The sequence below is a fragment of the Gallus gallus genome, chromosome 9 (assembly GCF_016699485.2).
Source record: "Gallus gallus isolate bGalGal1 chromosome 9, bGalGal1.mat.broiler.GRCg7b, whole genome shotgun sequence".
NCBI lineage: Eukaryota > Metazoa > Chordata > Aves > Galliformes > Phasianidae > Gallus > Gallus gallus.
The window spans coordinates 4,182,280-4,198,945 of record NC_052540.1 but is presented as its reverse complement, the minus strand read 5'-3'; the positions used below and the strand labels follow the sequence as shown (position 1 = coordinate 4,198,945).

Below are 16,666 nucleotides of genomic sequence, written 5' to 3'. Positions count from 1 at the left end.
ACTAACGTTACTGCCATTTCCAGCTCAGATGGCTGAAACAAGAGCAAGCAAAAGAGCACCCAACTGGTGCAGCCCTGGTGGGACTGTATGCCACCAGCATAAGCCAGCATGTGAGAACACATATTGAGCTCTGCCAGGTCCTAAGCCGAGTACACTCAACATCAATCGGGCAAAAACTGACCAAAAAACCCACTGAGACTTACAATTAAACCTTGCCTTCTACTTTAGAGTTACTGTATGGTAATACAAGCCCCTTTATTCCAACAGGCAATATTTAGTAAATGCTTAGCAGTGCTGGACACAAGATATTGCTTAATGGCAGGATACAGTTGCAGGTCATGATAAGCAAGGTCCACTCCCTACAGGAACAAAGCTACAATATAGAAGACAGATGAGCTATCAGAAATGAAGTACATTCCCTCCTCCCCCAGAACATACTCTCCCTGCGAGGCCATTTTGTTTTGCTATTTGCATGGAGGCACTGCAGAGAGAAGAGTTGTTCTCCACATCTTTACCAGGGAGGAGGCAGAAATTACCAAGAGCATCACTACATGAAATACACAAATGGCTGGAGGAATGTCCTTATCTGGTTCTAACTACCTGGACACGCAAGTGTATAGAAGTCTCACTCCCTTAACAGCCACACTGCAGATTTTTGTTGCCAGATCACTCCTTATCAGATGCTCTGTGGTTCAGGTGAACTATTTGTACTAAACCTCAATCACATCAGTTCTCACGTCAAGTGAGAGTTTTAATGTCAGCACTGGTATTTCTATGCGGCATGACTTGCCTGCTTTAGCATTCCAGCACGCAGATCTACCTGCAAGGAGCACAAGCAGTATGAGATTGCTGTACTCACACCACTCTTCCTGTGGAGTTTTTCCAACTCCCCCTTTATAATCCTGCTTTTTTTTTTTTTCCCCCAGAATGATTCATATCTGTCAGCTGTGGCAAAAAAACTACAAAACTCAGTACCCTTACACAGATTCCACACTCCCAGCAGTTTTTCTACTTTCTTCTGGAAAGCACAAGCTGACTCAAGCCCTTTCCCATACATGCAAGTTTAGAGTACACCATGTACGTCTTTTCCAGAAAAAGAGTTGAAAACCTATTCACAAATCCTAGGACAAAGGCTGACAGACAAACACTTTGGGGTGGAGTACTGATGCCCAGTGCCAAATTCAAGAAGAAAATTAAATTTCAATAAAACAAGGTCATATCCAGTAGAAACAAGTGGCAACACCTTCACATGCTCTGTTTGTTTGCCATGTCAGCCTCACCCTTCCATGAAAACCCAGAAACAGCTGTGGTGGGACCAGAGGACAACGTGAACATGAAGGCTGGCCAAGACAGGTAAGAGCAGCACTTCAACCCTCTGAGGTGTCTCTTGGTTGAGTTGCATGGAAAAACTGCTCATGGAGCAGCCATTTCCTCAGCATTGCTTTCCAGGTCTCTTTCATATCCCTTAGGTATCATCTCCATAGCTCTCAACCTGTCACTGCTGACGAACTGAATTCTCCTAAGCCTCTCCTTTGGCTTTTTTCAAGATCGGAACACTACAGCTTCCAAAACCAATTCATCCCACTTAGTTTACTCATTAGTCCCTAAGGAGCCTTCCCCAGCCCTCTGTGTAACACCTCCCATACAGTTTCAACACATACTTCATTTGAAATGGCCTTTGCAGAGGTCTTCAGGGACATTATTTTACAGAAAATCCACATCAAGCAGCTGCCATGCTCCACAGAGGTGAGCAGAGAGAAATTCTCACAGCCCATCCTGCCTTTCTACAGAAATCTGATTCATGTTTTCTCAGTTGTTTGCCTCAGCTCTCATCTCCTAGCCCGCCCACAAAACATCATCTTTACACTTCACGTCTAAAGAAGTAGCAGGTACTAACATTATTCTCCATTCAAAACGCCTGTGTTTTCAGTCTTCCACCTAAATGACCTCCTCCTCAGAGGTTCCCTAAAGCATCACAGTGCTAAGATTTAACACATGCAGCAGTGAAGAAAAATGTCACCATGAAAGCTATCTGGAATCTTAGCTACAATAAATGCCTGCACAGCATCTACTCAAGGTACTTCTGCTGTCAGTAAAATGCATACCTTAGCTTCAACTCCTGTAGGTGAAGCACGTTTGGATGAAAGTTGAGGTTGTTTTGGTAACTCTACATAATACTAAACACTTCTTTGTCTCTACTGATGTTCAAACTCACTTGAGAGTAGATAAGAAATTGCCTGCTGACGTAGTTTACCATACCCCCAGCTAGAGCTAAGCAAGTGGAGCAGCTTCAAGTGCAGCTCATTTATAACCCATCTTAAGACCACAGCAGTTAACTGTCACTTCAGGTACCTATTAGAGGTGAATTCATCTTGTAAGATATACACCTTGCATGTGACCACTACAGTGCACTTGGTGAAGCACATGCTGTCCTGCACAACACATACTATCTTCATTTTGAGTTGTTTTCTAATCTCAGGTAAACTTTAGATCCCATCATACCAAAGATCTGGATTCAAATAACTGACAGCTTTATCATAAGCAAGTACCGACATTGTGATACTGGGTAGTTCTCCTGGATCAGAAAGGAGAAATACCACAGAAGTCCACAAAAAAACCAAACCCTTACTGCTACCCTCCAAGGCAAAGATTCCAAAGCCAACCAAATAAATGTAGTTTCAGTTCACTCAAGTAAACACAGTCACTCACAACACGCCCAAACTCGAGCTATACTAGAGCCAGCAGGAAAATTTCCTTCTAGGATAAAGCAAGACTTGGATCAGTAGGCACAGACAAGTAGCACCAGATAGGAAAGTTCCTGCATTTAGTTCAGCAAGGCAAAGTCTGTGAGAATGAGAACAGTCTACGATACTAATTAGAAAGGACTAATTGCCTTCAACTAGGTTCAGCTTTCAGAACCCTGGAAAGAACAAAAGCTGCACAACTCAGACAAATCCAGCTGCTCATACTTGCAGATCAGAGTCTCCTAAAATGCCACAATCACTATGGAGTCTGTCAGCACAATGGTCCCAAACACACAGTTGCACAAAATACCCCAGGTTACGGGTGCTTTACAATGGCACAAAAGGTAACTTTCCATGTTTCACACTGCACTAAGGTGCAACCTGTCTCCTGGTACAGCCTACAATAGATGTGGAGGTTGCATTCTACAGTTCACATGGAGAACTGAAGGTCATTCCATATGTAATTTTGTGATATAGAATATGAAAGTCATTGACACTCAGTGGATCACCACACATTTTCCTGGAACATCTTCTTCAGTCCTCTTTATATTCAATCAAAATAACCTGGGATGGAATGGATATTTGAGTTAATGAAGGCAGCAGGATGATATATAAAGTCTCAGGAAGTGGTTCTGCAGGGAGATAGGCAACTCACCTTGTCTTCATACCAACTTTACCCCAGCGCCAACCACCAACCTGCATGCTCAACAGACAGGGCAATGCGAGGGACCAAGCTTTCACATTAGATGTAATAGAAAAACATTCTTTACTCTGCAAGTGTCTTTACAAATATATATTTATATATTTAAGCCCGTTTCAGGCCATAAAAGCCCATAAAAAACAACCAGTACCTTTTCAACAAGAGAAACTGTGATCCAGAAGTCTGAGGTGAAAGACTCCCAACACAAGGGCTGCTTTGGCACTTCTCTGAAGGCCTCTATTTAGCACATAAAACAGTCTTAAAAACGAAATTAGCCTTTTATCTGCAAAGGAGGGGCACCATTTTTAACCCCTACCTCCTCCCCTTTACTACTCTCTGAATGAGGTAAACTGGAATCACTTTTACATCATCACTTACTGCTTTAAAAAGGGGATATTGCATCCTGAAGACCAGCTTTTCCAAAAAACATTCATGAATGGGTTTAAAAAAAAAAAAGATGCCGCTTGTGGATCCAACCACAATGTGCTGTTGTCTCAAAATAGAAGTAGTTGATACTAAAAAGCTATTCCAGATACACACAAAGTACAAACACTAGAGCTGGTCAAAAAGATTCAGTTTCAACATTTTTTAAAAGCAGGGAATTTTTTCTGTGGTGTTTTCTTTTTTTTTTTTTTTTTTGCATTAATTCCCCCACCCTCACTTTTCTACCAGTTCCATATACCCTTCAAAAAAATCACATGTCTGTTGTAAGAGTGCAAAGTTCATTCAAACCTTGTGTTCAAGTTCACTATCACTACACTTTAAAAATCCTGCTGGCAAATAAAAAGGTCTCAATTTAACTTAGCAAAAGTGATACCTAGAAAATATTCAACATCAAGAGGTCTTACAAAAAAACTTCAGACTACTAAAGCATTCTAAGGCACGGTGTTTTGGAAGAAGTGCTTTCTCCCTTTAGTGTTGCTTTATACACATCACGTGTGCGAGTCCGAGTGATGCATGGAGCTGCAAATGTATGCCATGCCTTCTTCCCAATTGGTGAATTGAATCTTTTCCTGCAGTTTCAGACATAGGCTCCCAATGCTGCATGAAATTCAGTTAGACATTGCACCAGCTGCTGAAACTTGGGTCTTTCTTCAGGATCTAGGGCCCAACAGCAGGCCATCACAGCAAATCTGAAAGATAAAGACAAATGGAAGACATGAGAACGTACTCCTGGCAAACAGTCCCAAGCCTGGAAACAAAAAAATGATGTTTGGCACCAGAAAGCCTGCAGACCAGAAAAAGAATTCTGCCTCTTCTGATACACTACGCTGACTCACTCCTGCAGAAGATAGACACCCTGAACGATCAATAAACATACTATGACTGGAGGTGTTGGTTTGATTTAGGATACAAGTCAGAGGCAATTCAGGAGGAAGCAATATATAATTCCTTGGAAATTGCTAAAGTATTGTAAAAACATAGCTCAAAGCACCTCTGTGGTAGGTTTACAGGAAGGGGATTTGGAAGAACATGAGAGGCAGGAGGCGGTGCCTGCGTTCTTGCCTTCTTCCATTCCATTTAAGATCACAGTTAAACACTGCAAGTGCTGCTGTTTGAGCTCCAGTACACAGAACGTTTCTCTCTTCAGACTTGCTGAGAGAACTGAAACTTCCTCTGCCTATAAAACCAGCAGCTTTTTACTGCAGCCCCCCCCCCCAAAAAACTAAGCAGAAAGCCTCTAGCCTCTTTACCTTCCTCCTCTCATCTTGCTGATTAACACTATCTCATCAGCATGTCAGAATAAGGAAGAGAGCTGGGTGGAGATTAAGTGAAACTCAACAATAAAAAACTTTAGTTTGCATTCCTCGAGGCAGGTCATTGTAAAGCTACACAAATACACAAGGGTCAGCATAAACGCAGATAAACAGGAAGGAGGAGGAAGACCTGGTTGCTTCACTGATAAGGTTGGCTTAAAATGCTGGTTCCAACATAGACATTTTACCCTGCTTCCAAAAGGCACTTACAGTTCATCAGGACAGTTGATTGGCTGAGCTATTCTATAGCCATCCTTTAAATATGCAGCCATCTCAAAGGGGTCGATATCGACATAGGGAGTCTGTCCCAAAGTCATCAGTTCCCACAGTGTTACTCCAAAGGCCCACTGAAAAGAGAGCATACAGAACACTTAACAAATCTAAGGAACATTATCAGTATATTTTGAACACAGGCTCAGAAGTACCACTCCCGATAAAAACAAAGATTTTATCTAAGTAAACCTGGCACCTGGATCAGCATTCAACACACCATTCAGCCTCTCCTACTAAGAGGAGCTTATGAGATAACTAAATATGATAAATAAAAATAACTGAACAATCAATACAGAGCAAGTGTAATATAAGTAAAATGGTTTACAACTTGGTATCAAGAGACCAAATAAAAACAGAATATTCTGATACTGCACACTGAAGATTCATAGCTGAGGTTACAAGTGCCAAGACCATCATGGTCTATTTTAAAAGAGGCAGAACTGCCTTTTCTCCCAGCCTTAAAATCTTCTTCACTTTAATGAAAAGAAGGCTTCAGTCAGGGGATTTCTAAATTGAGGAATGGTGCCAGTGGACGCTGATGAGAAGCACTAAGCTAGAGAATGGCAAGTGTACAGATATGGCCTGGCTCTGAACAGCTATCTATTAGCAGTGGAGGAAGGCATGGGAGGATGCCTTTATTTGCAGTTAAGAAAACTGACACGTAACAAGTAACACTGCACCTCGAATAAAAAGCCATTCAAGCAAAACTATTTTGAGAACACAGCTACTTCTAAATCTATAAAGGAAGCACGTGTGAATGACAAAAAAAAAATAGAGTTTCACGTTCACTAGAGAGAGGACATTAAAATTCAACAGGAATTATATTTTGTTTTTATATGCTTTGGCTGACTAGTACAACTGCTGGCAGAGGAAGAATGCATTAGAAAAGTCTCAAGCCAGGAAAACTATTTTAAAGAAACGCATCCAAAAAAGCAAGCCCAGAACACACACTATCTGCATCTTAACAGACAACAACTAAAATTGTTTGCAACAGATTTCATCACCAACAAAGTCGCATGAAGTTGATATTTAGAACTGTTCCAAGTGAGAGGACAAAAGCATACCATTTTTGAGTTCACCTGATACTTCTCAAAGTATCTAGGGCACATTTCCTACACTCTGAAGAAAAGTCTGATTTCACATGTTGTAAAATTCACTAGCCATGTATGTAAAGTACAGAACCACACATTAGAAGCCAATTTGCCTTTATCTCTGTGAATACAAATGGGAGTTTTGTGTTAAAATACTGCAGAGTACAAGCTGAATTGCACTAATTTTTCTGAAACAGTTATGAGACTGAGATGCCTACTTCCTAGCAAAATTGTACTGGCAGTGCTATATAGACTTACTTCCAAGCCCATTCTTCACGAACAGCAAATGTTTTCACGTTCCAGATTTTAAGAAGTGAGTAAGAACAAATCAATGTTCTTACTGATCTCATTTAGTATTATAAAAACATGCACTTATGGGCAATTTCTACTTCCTGGTTTGTTTGGTGTAACAACACTCCATATGAGTACAATGAGTACACAAGTATTTCTGGAGCACAGCTGACTCCTTTTTCTTTCAGCTTTTTTGTCTGTTTGTTTGTAAGGCTTGAAGATAGAGAGAATGGCAAAGAGGAAAAACACAACCAGAGCTTTTCAGAAGTATCCTAACCTAGCCAATTTTAAGTAGATCACAATCTCTGGATGTAGCCACTGTAAGGATAACATCCTTACCAAAGGAAATATCCCCTCAGAAGTGGGAAGTGGTTCAGACAATTACTACTCAAATCAACAAAGGCTGATGATCTTCAAGGACAGCCTTCCGTGAGCAGAACTGTCTGTTCTGATGTGCAGAATGCTGAGCAAGTATAGTACAAGGCCCCTGTGGAAGCAGTGGCAAAGTTCAGGCACTAAGGAAGGAAAGAGAAGGTGGATGAAGACAAGGCTGCCTGAAAAATACAGTAAGAATGCCTAGGTATGCAGGGATGGAGTCTGGAAAACCAAAGCTCATAAAGTGCATCAACATGAGGGCACTAATTCAGATGGTCTCATTGTTGCTGAAAGGCCACAAGAGCTGGGGAAGGTTGCTGATCACTGGACAAAAGGCACCTTCTTCAGGAGGGAAGGCAGAGGGAACTACAGGGCCAGGCTGTTGAACATCTGCACCTAAGATGGGCAGAGAGCACAACATGCTGGACACCATTGCACAAGAAGCTTAAAGGTGACTGGGAACAGTCAGTGTGGATTTACCAAGGGTAAACTGCTAGGTTAAGCTGACTGCTACTCAGCTAAGAACACAGTGAACAGGAGAAGTGAGATGCATGTTCACCTTAACTTCGCAAGGCCTCTGAAACCATATTCCATAGCATCTTAAAGATAAATTAAGGAGATGTTGTCATTAATTTGGCTGGATTTCTGGACTCATTTTGCTGTGACTAGCAGTACTAGTCCAAATAGCAGCTAGTTAGAAGCATTGCTGCTGAAGAATCAATACTGTTTCATCTCCATTAACAAGCTGTACTCTCAGGATGTTTGTAGATGATATCAAACTGGGCAGAGGAGCTGGGAGGCTGGAGGTCAAGCCTTCTGCAAAAGAACCTCAAGGAATTGGAGAAATTGACTGAATCACAAAGTTCAAGAAAAGCAAATGCAAAATCCAACTTCAGATGGAAAAACACACACACCAGGACAGGCTGAGGCTGACTACATGGAAAGCAGCTTTGTAGAAGAGAACCAGGTGGTCCTAGTAAATAAGCTGAATGTATCAGCAGTGTGCTCCTGAAGCAAAGATACAACTGTATTCTAGGTTTTGTTAGCATGACAGTAGTCAACGGGTCAAAGGAAATTATTTTCTCAATCTTTTCCCTACCTGCCAAGTACTTCGTTCAACTTGGCGCTTCCCAGTACAAGAGAAAACACTGACAATTTCATCTGTTGATTGTAATTTCAAAGCCAATCTCCCAGAGGGGAAAGCTTTCAAGAAACAGCTTCCTTCAGTCTTCAGCAGACTGTGAATAGTAGCAGAAACGAGCCAATACAATTCAATTCTCATTTAATTTAATTCTCTCTTCTGGTAACACTTTGAAGTAGGACAGGGTGCAACAGAATTTTTCCATGTGAGAAGCATCTGTGTGGCCTTTAAATGATCTATCCTGCACAGCAAATGGAGGAAGCAGGAGCACAGCTGCTGTTCTGGATAAATTCTCTTCTGATCCTCCAACTGCTCAAAGAAGTTTTACAGGGGAAAACTGTTGAAATAAATGTACACATCTAATTCACATCTTCCCCCCCCCAAGAAAAAAAACCAAAACCAACCAACCAAACTTACCACATCACTAGCACTGGAAAATTCATTGTTAACCAGGCTTTCAAGAGCCATCCATCGAACCGGTCTGTTCTCATTATCTCCCAGGCAATGGTAGTCCATAGGAAATAGGTCTCGGGATAGCGCATTGTCCGTGATCTTCACCTGAAGTGCATCATCAATGCTAAATTAAAAGAACAGAAGTATTTAAGCAAACTTGGCACTACAGTTTCACAGAAAATACTTATGCTCTACCTTAATTTCACTGAGGAATACTGATCACACTCTCAGCATTTCAAAGAGTTAGCATTCTTCTAGATGCAGACACACTCTGTGGTTATCAAATACTACTTAAGGAAGTATTTATTCTGTGTCAGCGGGTAAGCACTACATGTCTTAGATTAAATAAAATCAAGCATTTACAAAAGTACAGCTAAAGCAAACAAACAACTCCCTTAATTATTATTGCTCCCTTGGAGAGCCACAATAGAATTAAATTATTTATGATACCTCTGTACCAACAATGAACTAAAGACTCAGGCTAAACAAGATCGAGCCGTATCTTGTTAAAGCAACCACTATCATTTGCAGCCTAAAGTCTTGCCCCTAATCAAGTGATTATTTGCTTTAATAAAATATTTATTCCCACAAACACTGCCTCAGCAAAAGATATGACTGCTGTCAGAAGCTGAACACTGACTAAGCAAGACTCGTTTGTAACCAACAAGAGATGTCTGAATTAGCACAGAGGAGCCTTTAGCAGGTTTTTAATGGAATAAAATTGCCTACTACCTTTCTGCCCCTCAAGAACGTTAAATTAAGTGTGAATTAAGCTTTAAAAAAAGTCAAAGCTCAGTGTTCTCAAATGCCTGACTTGAGAATACAGGCAAGACATTACTTCTGACATCTTGTGACAAAAATATGAATAATATTGCAGTCGTTTTTTATTTTTAAACTAGTTTTTGTTGTCCTTCCATTTTGGAATAATATTATTTTCATAAGAGAAAAATAAATATAAATGCTCATTCTGCGTTTTTGCTGCTTCAGTGTCCCAGGTACCTTCTTATTTATCCCATATTTATGCATTTTCAGGTCTGTTTGTTGACCTCAAAATTTTCAGACTAGGAAATTTCCATATGTAATCACTCCTAAGAAGTGCAGATGAAGTTCAGAGAAATTCCTAGAAGATCTGCCTATAAACAAGTACAAGGGATACCTTTCCAGTGACTACCAAGCTCTGACTTGTGTAATCTCTATGTCCATTCCAATTGGGCCCAAGACACTTGAGAAGGAAAGTATTTCACTCCTTCACAAACCTGCCAAGAGCACTGCAGCCTTGGCTCTCTTCCCGATCGATATTAGCACAGACACAGACCTGATACACTTCATACCAACTCCTCCCAGCTTTTCCCCACATGGAGGTACTCTCAGGAATAAACCTTGGAAAGAAAGGAGTGGCAGATGACCAAAGCCCTTCATAGAATCCTGACTACTGGCAATCTTTTTTTTTTTTTTTCCTATGTGAAAAAGCTAAAACTAGTCCAAACGTTCTTGTACTGCACAACAGGTCAGTAGCTCAGTTCCTGCCTGCATTTGCCATGGAGAAGGAGTGCCAGATGTACTATGAGTTGAGTTATATTGACATCACTCAAGATCACATGTATGGCAACTAAAACAAAGCTGAACTTTGCCCTACAAGGGCAGGGAGAAAAGTTGTCAGAATGCTCAACCTTGCACAGGAAGGGCACAAATAAATTAATTTGCTGTACTGAAATAAGAGGCTGTGACAAGGCAGCTTCCCCGGAGCACTGCTTGTGATCTTTACCTTCTGTGGTATCACTTCTTTAATACATTCACCAGAGAGAAAAAGCAATAAGAACAGATGAAAGGAACCTTTAAGAAACTCTACCATACTGATAATCCTTACATACTGCAAGAGTCACAAAGGATTTTGCTAAATGGGCTCAGTGGCACCAATTGAAAAGCACAAGGGATGGCCACAGGGTAGGTGCTTCTCCTTCCCCTGTCCAACAACACCCGCTGCAAAACTTGTCTATTAGCAAACTGCCAAAGAAGCTCCAAGTTACTATCAAAGCTTAAAAGACGACATTTAGGCTGGGTGTGCACATGCAAAAAATAAGGAAAACCAAAATCTACTACAGATCTTTCAGAATAGGACATTCTGCACTCTTAAAAACCAAGCATTCTATTCTACCCTATACCTAGAAGAAAATTGCACTGACAGAACCACTTGCACAAAAGAGAGGGTGAAAAGAAAGTGGTATGTTTTGAAGCAGAGATCAGGCTGGTTAAAGGAAATCCATCTTAGCCCTAGTTATTGACATAACACTGTTTGCACAATGACTCTGTCTTGTTTGGTACTTACACACAGTTTCTAGCAGCCAGGTCTTTGTGAATGACCTCCCGTCTGGCCAAATAACTCATTCCACAGGCAATCTGGATAGCCATATGTACAAGATCCTGCTGGGAAATTGCCTGCAAGAGTACAGAACAACAATCAATACCGAACAGGCTGACTTCTAAATTGTAGTCTAACGGCCCTTCCCTCTCCCTTAACCTTTAGTAGCCACTGATTTTCTAGCAGCTGACTATGCACTATCATCTGTTGAACAGACACTACCATCTTCTGAAAACTTATGAAGATTCCTTATTCTAACTTTTTAGCCTTTATTTTCCCCTAGTTGACACTAGGCAGGGGCAAGCATTTGCAATTTGCAATTTTCTCACTGCTACATAGCCTTTCCTTGGATTAGCAATGAATGCAGGCAAAAAATGGTTACTTGTACCTGCTCGCCACACTTTCACTTCCTGTTGTTTGGAAACCAGCGTCACAATTACATAAAACTCTTGCCTTACATCTATATCCTGGTTTCTCTCTTCCATTTCTACAGTATTTCTGAAGCTTTAGTGTGTAGGTAGATAGAGCAGTTGCAAGACTGGGGATAAAATAAAGCAAATACTAAACTAAATTAAGAAGTCAGTGTATTACTGTAAACAGCTTTTTAATAAGAACAAGGACAATGTGCTATTTCAGAGAACTCAAAAGTTTGTTTTTGGTACTTCAAATAAGCACAACACCAAACATTACAGGTTTTGGTATGGTAGGAAGCATGGCAATACCACTGAGAGGCAACTCCTATTTGACGTAACACAGATTACAAATGCCATTTCTGAATTCTTGGAAAGGGATGTTGGTGTGCTGAATAGAGATTTATAACCCAGGTTAAGTAGCAAAGCAGATGAATCGATGTAGGAAGACTGTAGCAGCTTATCACAATTTATTGGCCTTGTAAATTGACAGAGGTAGGTAACCCTGAGAGTTTCAAATTTGGTGCATAACAGGGGCAAATGCTGACCTCAGCAAACCAGAATTAATTTTGAATTTAATTCAAAGACAAGAGGCAAACCAAGGTGAAGCTGAAGAGAAGGAAAGATCAGGCAATCCCAGCAAGAGGGATAGTTTTAAAATACTGACAAATGCACGGCTGAACATTTGTCATATTTCCTTCCAATTTTCTCTTATTTGTTAACACCAACTCCATTTTTGCTGTAAGGGCATTTTTTAAACTTTATGCTCATCTAAGAATTTCTTTTTCCTTTTCACTTCTTGTGAAACACATGCAGTAAGTTCTACGGAAAACATGGTAAAGAGTTATGAATGCTGAACAGCGCCAACAGCAGGAAAACAAACCAATCCTCAGAAACCACTTCCCTTCCATTATCAAGGTAAATAAACACAGTTGTTTTACTGTAAAGCAAATCTACAGCAGCACGTCATACATTTAACAGAACTGCTTTATGCTTATTATGAAACAATGAACTACCAAGCACTAAGACATATCCATTCTGCAAAAAACATTTCATTCAATCTGACATTTTTTTCTGTACACAACTTTCCCCTGTGTATTCCAACTTGAATCCACTACCATATACCATTTCCCACACTTTTTTAGATGTGTTGATATACCCAGCTGCTACCCTGACCGAGAGTTTAAGTCAGCTGTACGGTCTCTCAATGGCTATGATAAAGGCAGCCAAGAATGTTTTCCTTGTATGAATCAAAATTACTACATGCTAAGGACCTGCTTGTCAGTTCTCACGTTGTCACAGGACAGGATGAATACTGCAGCTACTCCTTTTAAGGTACTTATACAGATGACAAACCAGAGCTTCTGAGTAAAAGCTGAATAGGCAGGAAATGACAGATTTCAGAGCTTACCTGAGGATTGTTGGCCTCTACCAGCTTGCACTGTCGCAAGAATAGTTTAAGGTTCCCCCAGTTCATGTACGGCAGCAGCACCATTGGTTTTTCTCCTTCTTCTATACAGACGTGAGTGATAGGCAGCAGATTCCTGGAAGACAGGGAGAGAAACATCTTGTTTTATGAAGTTGTAATTTGACCTAAATCCTCTCAATACCTAAACACACTAACTGAAAGTAATTCAACATCAAGTGAAAACATTAGCTTTGTGTTACAGATTGCAGAGCACAAAGACTCCAAGTAACTGAAGACACTGCGGAGGATTTAAAAGGAAGAAAAGCAGAAGACATTATTGTGGGGGGCAGTGACAGAAGATTTAAGGGTGCACCATTAATGCAGAAGTAATTTAGGAGTTCTAGCAGGGGTGTTTCTCTCCTTCCAGATTGCATAACCTCCTCCTGCATTGTTTATTAACACCTTCCTGTAGCGTCAACATAAGAAAACCCACAGAAACTTGAAACAAACTTAATATGATTTAAAATTTCCTTGAAACATTTTTAAGAAACTCTATGTTCTAGTGAAAACATAGTAGGAATTTTTCAGTGAGTTCTGTTGCTGTTTGTAACTTGGAAGACTCACATTTTTCTAAGTCTGATAGTCAGGCATTACGTTCATGAACTCTATGCACCCATCTTCAGTAAGAGGTGCTAACAGCTTTTCTTCTGCATGATGTTTACCAAGGTGGGACATTTGAGGAGTTTTACTTGTAAAAGGATAAATCAATTTTGAATGATGGGAGAGGGGTTATTTCACCCTGTTTTCATGTTAAAATATGTTTCCTCAAGATGCTGCTACTCCTTTTAATACAATTCTGTCTTTTAGACAAGGTCTTAACTATAATAATTCTTAGAAAAGCAGCTTCTAAATCCAATGTAGCATTAACAGTTCTCTTTTAACTACTTTCACTTCCTTCACACGACCAGTGAAAAAGACAAATTACTACTAGCCATGTGGGTTTCTTCTTTCCTGCATCCTTGCCAGCAACGAAGACCTTCAAGGACAATTTCAGCCTTTCTATGTGCCATGTAGAAAATGCAGGTAATACAAGACAGACTAATAAATCAGCAAAATCAACCTGCATATATACTTACTCTCCTCATTATCATTGAAATGCCACATTTAACAACCAGCATGTGCAAAAAGCAGCGTAAGCCACTGTGTGGCTGCAGCAACTGAAAATGAAAGGAATATCTAACCACGTCACCGCTCAGCCTGGCACACCAAAACCAAGACAGCTTTAAACACAATTACTGTCAGCTCACACAGATGCGGTTTGACTTTCGAACACAGCTTGGCTTACCTGTGATGAAGTCCTCTGAGTTTGCAACTTTCAGTCAGCATCATTGTCACCTGTACCTCTGAGGCTTGATCTAATGAAAAAAAAACAATAAGAACCACAGATGTAACTTTGGAAACAAACCAATCTATTATCTGAAATTTGGTCCAGATTTATAAGTCAGCTAAGGTCATTTGTGCACAAACAGATTCTGTTTACTTACTTTTTTTTTTTTTTTTAAGTGGAGTTCAAAAACCCACACAAGCAAGCCAAATTCTAGGGCATATTTCTGCTAAAACAAATGGAGTGAAGCTGAAAAGGAAAAAAACACTCCAGGTGCTGACAGAATGTACTCTTGCTGCTTCCTGACAGCTTTTGGGCACGCATGGACTGCCTTCATTGGCAGCATAGGTGAAATCCTGCACGCAGAGACTACGCTGCAGAAAGGGGGGGGGAAACACACCAGGCACTTCACAAAAGCACACCAGACACCAATTTGCTACTGAATTACAACATGGGCTTCTGCAGTTTACTTCCACATTGATGGAGACCATTTATTCCTAGAGTTACTCACTCAATGCTCTCTACTTGAAACACTTGACTCTTGGTAACCTTAGAAATGTTTGCAGTTCTCTCAACCTTTCAAAAGAAAAAAAAACAAAAAAAATCTCTGCTGCCAGTTGGAATTCATGCATCTCCAACAACCAGAACATCAACTAGACAGCACCACTGGCTGCACTCCCCTTACCCACAACATTCTGGGATCTATTTTTCTTTTCTGCTAGCAAGGATCAACAGGGAAGCCTAAAGTAATGCAAATCAGGGCTCCCACAAACCCACCCACCCCCCACATCTGGGGGCACTCTTCTGTCCCTCCTTCATGTTACAACTAGCGTTCGTGTGCCTAGGCAGCAAGCTAGTACAGGAGAAAGCCAATCAGTTCTCTTTGACACATTAGGATGAATTCACATATCACAGATGAGTCAAACCAACATTTTACTGCCCTGAGAAAGAGAGTAGAGAGGAAGAGAGGGAAGAGAGAACTCAATTACTCTTTACGGTCTTATCTTCTTCCTCATACCGGCTCTAACGCCTCACTGGACCCTCTCCTAATTGACCTGTAACCCTGCAAAGAACAATGTGACTCTTGTCTGAATGAGAATGAGTAGTGCCAGTAGGTAGTGTAGATGAGCTCGAGGTAGGGAAAGAAAGCACAAGGTCCAAAGAGAGTGTGGCCTCCCTGTCAAGAGGATGGCACCCTACTAGATGGGCTCTAACTGCAATAATAAAAAACAACAACTTTCCAGATCTGCTGGAAGTGCAGGCAGCTTTGGGCACAACACAGCCCTTTTGATGAACCTAGGAAGGGCTCATCAGAAGAGAAATCGTGTAACATGTGAGTTGCAAAATATCAACTGGATTGAGATACTTCGCCTAAGCCAGGGAGAGAAAGGGTAACTTGAGGCAAACTACTACAGAGGCTCTTTCACTGTGTTAGCTTGGGAGGAAATAAAAAGAAGGCATGGCTTCCTAGAAGCATCCAGAGGCTCAAAAAGGAAGAGATTTGGAAATCAACATTGCAAGTTCAGACACAGATCCTAGGCAGAAGCACTGAACTCTAGCTATGCTCTGAAACCCCTAAGGAACATCAATGCTCAGCCTCAAAGGACCAAGACCACCAAATTCTGAAACATAAGGCTATAAGGCTGTAAGTGTCATTACATCAACAACAATTACAGCTATGATATATTATGGGATGTATCAAAATGGTGATTTCCTTGTATGAACAGGTTCTTGTGATAAAGGAACCCTCACGTGAGCATTCCTTCCATATCTCTGGTCTGAAATCCATCAACTGCATGACAAAGAGAAGGTCCTACCTACTGTGCAGCAACAGAACTGAAGTCAGTGTTTCATATGTGACAGATTTCATATGAAGGAGACAGACTTCTAAGGTTTGTAAATAATTGAGAAAAAGCAAGATGCACATTACGATGAATTTATATAGGCTTGAATGGCTGAACCATCCAGGCATTACAATGGGCAAGAAGAACTAAAAAAAATAAAGGCATAGAAGCATATTACAAGAACCTGAGGAACTGGCAGCAGGCTACTTGTATAAAGCTTCCATTTTAAACGTGTGAACCACTCACTCAAAAAAGAACATAGCCTCTTCATCCGAGTGTATAATAAAGGGCTAAAAGAGATTAAGAGGTGTGAGTTTAGGCTGATGAACATGCTCATATGCTCTTTGGCTCTGTGCTTGCTTAACTCGTTTGCTTTTAATTGCAAGAGCCACCATGTAATAATTTGAAGAGCTAAATCGGAGATTACTTAAAACTG

The 16,666-nt window shown here is 40.7% G+C and overlaps 1 protein-coding gene across 2 annotated transcripts in view; it reads right to left on the bottom strand.

The window, feature by feature from the left end:
• Positions 1-3,522: 3,522 nt before the first annotated feature.
• The window catches only part of RYK (receptor-like tyrosine kinase), a 51,832-nt gene continuing 38,688 nt past the window's right edge, over positions 3,523-16,666 (bottom strand). For both annotated transcript variants that reach the window (XM_040705819.2, XM_422674.8), the window contains exons 10-15: positions 14,348-14,417; positions 13,006-13,138; positions 11,152-11,261; positions 8,790-8,949; positions 5,412-5,548; positions 3,523-4,577 (exon numbers count right to left, since the gene is read on the bottom strand). In XM_040705819.2, the coding sequence (XP_040561753.1) occupies positions 4,466-4,577; positions 5,412-5,548; positions 8,790-8,949; positions 11,152-11,261; positions 13,006-13,138; positions 14,348-14,417 (722 nt within the window). In that variant the 3' untranslated portion in view covers positions 3,523-4,465. The remainder of the gene's footprint in view (positions 4,578-5,411; positions 5,549-8,789; positions 8,950-11,151; positions 11,262-13,005; positions 13,139-14,347; positions 14,418-16,666) is intronic.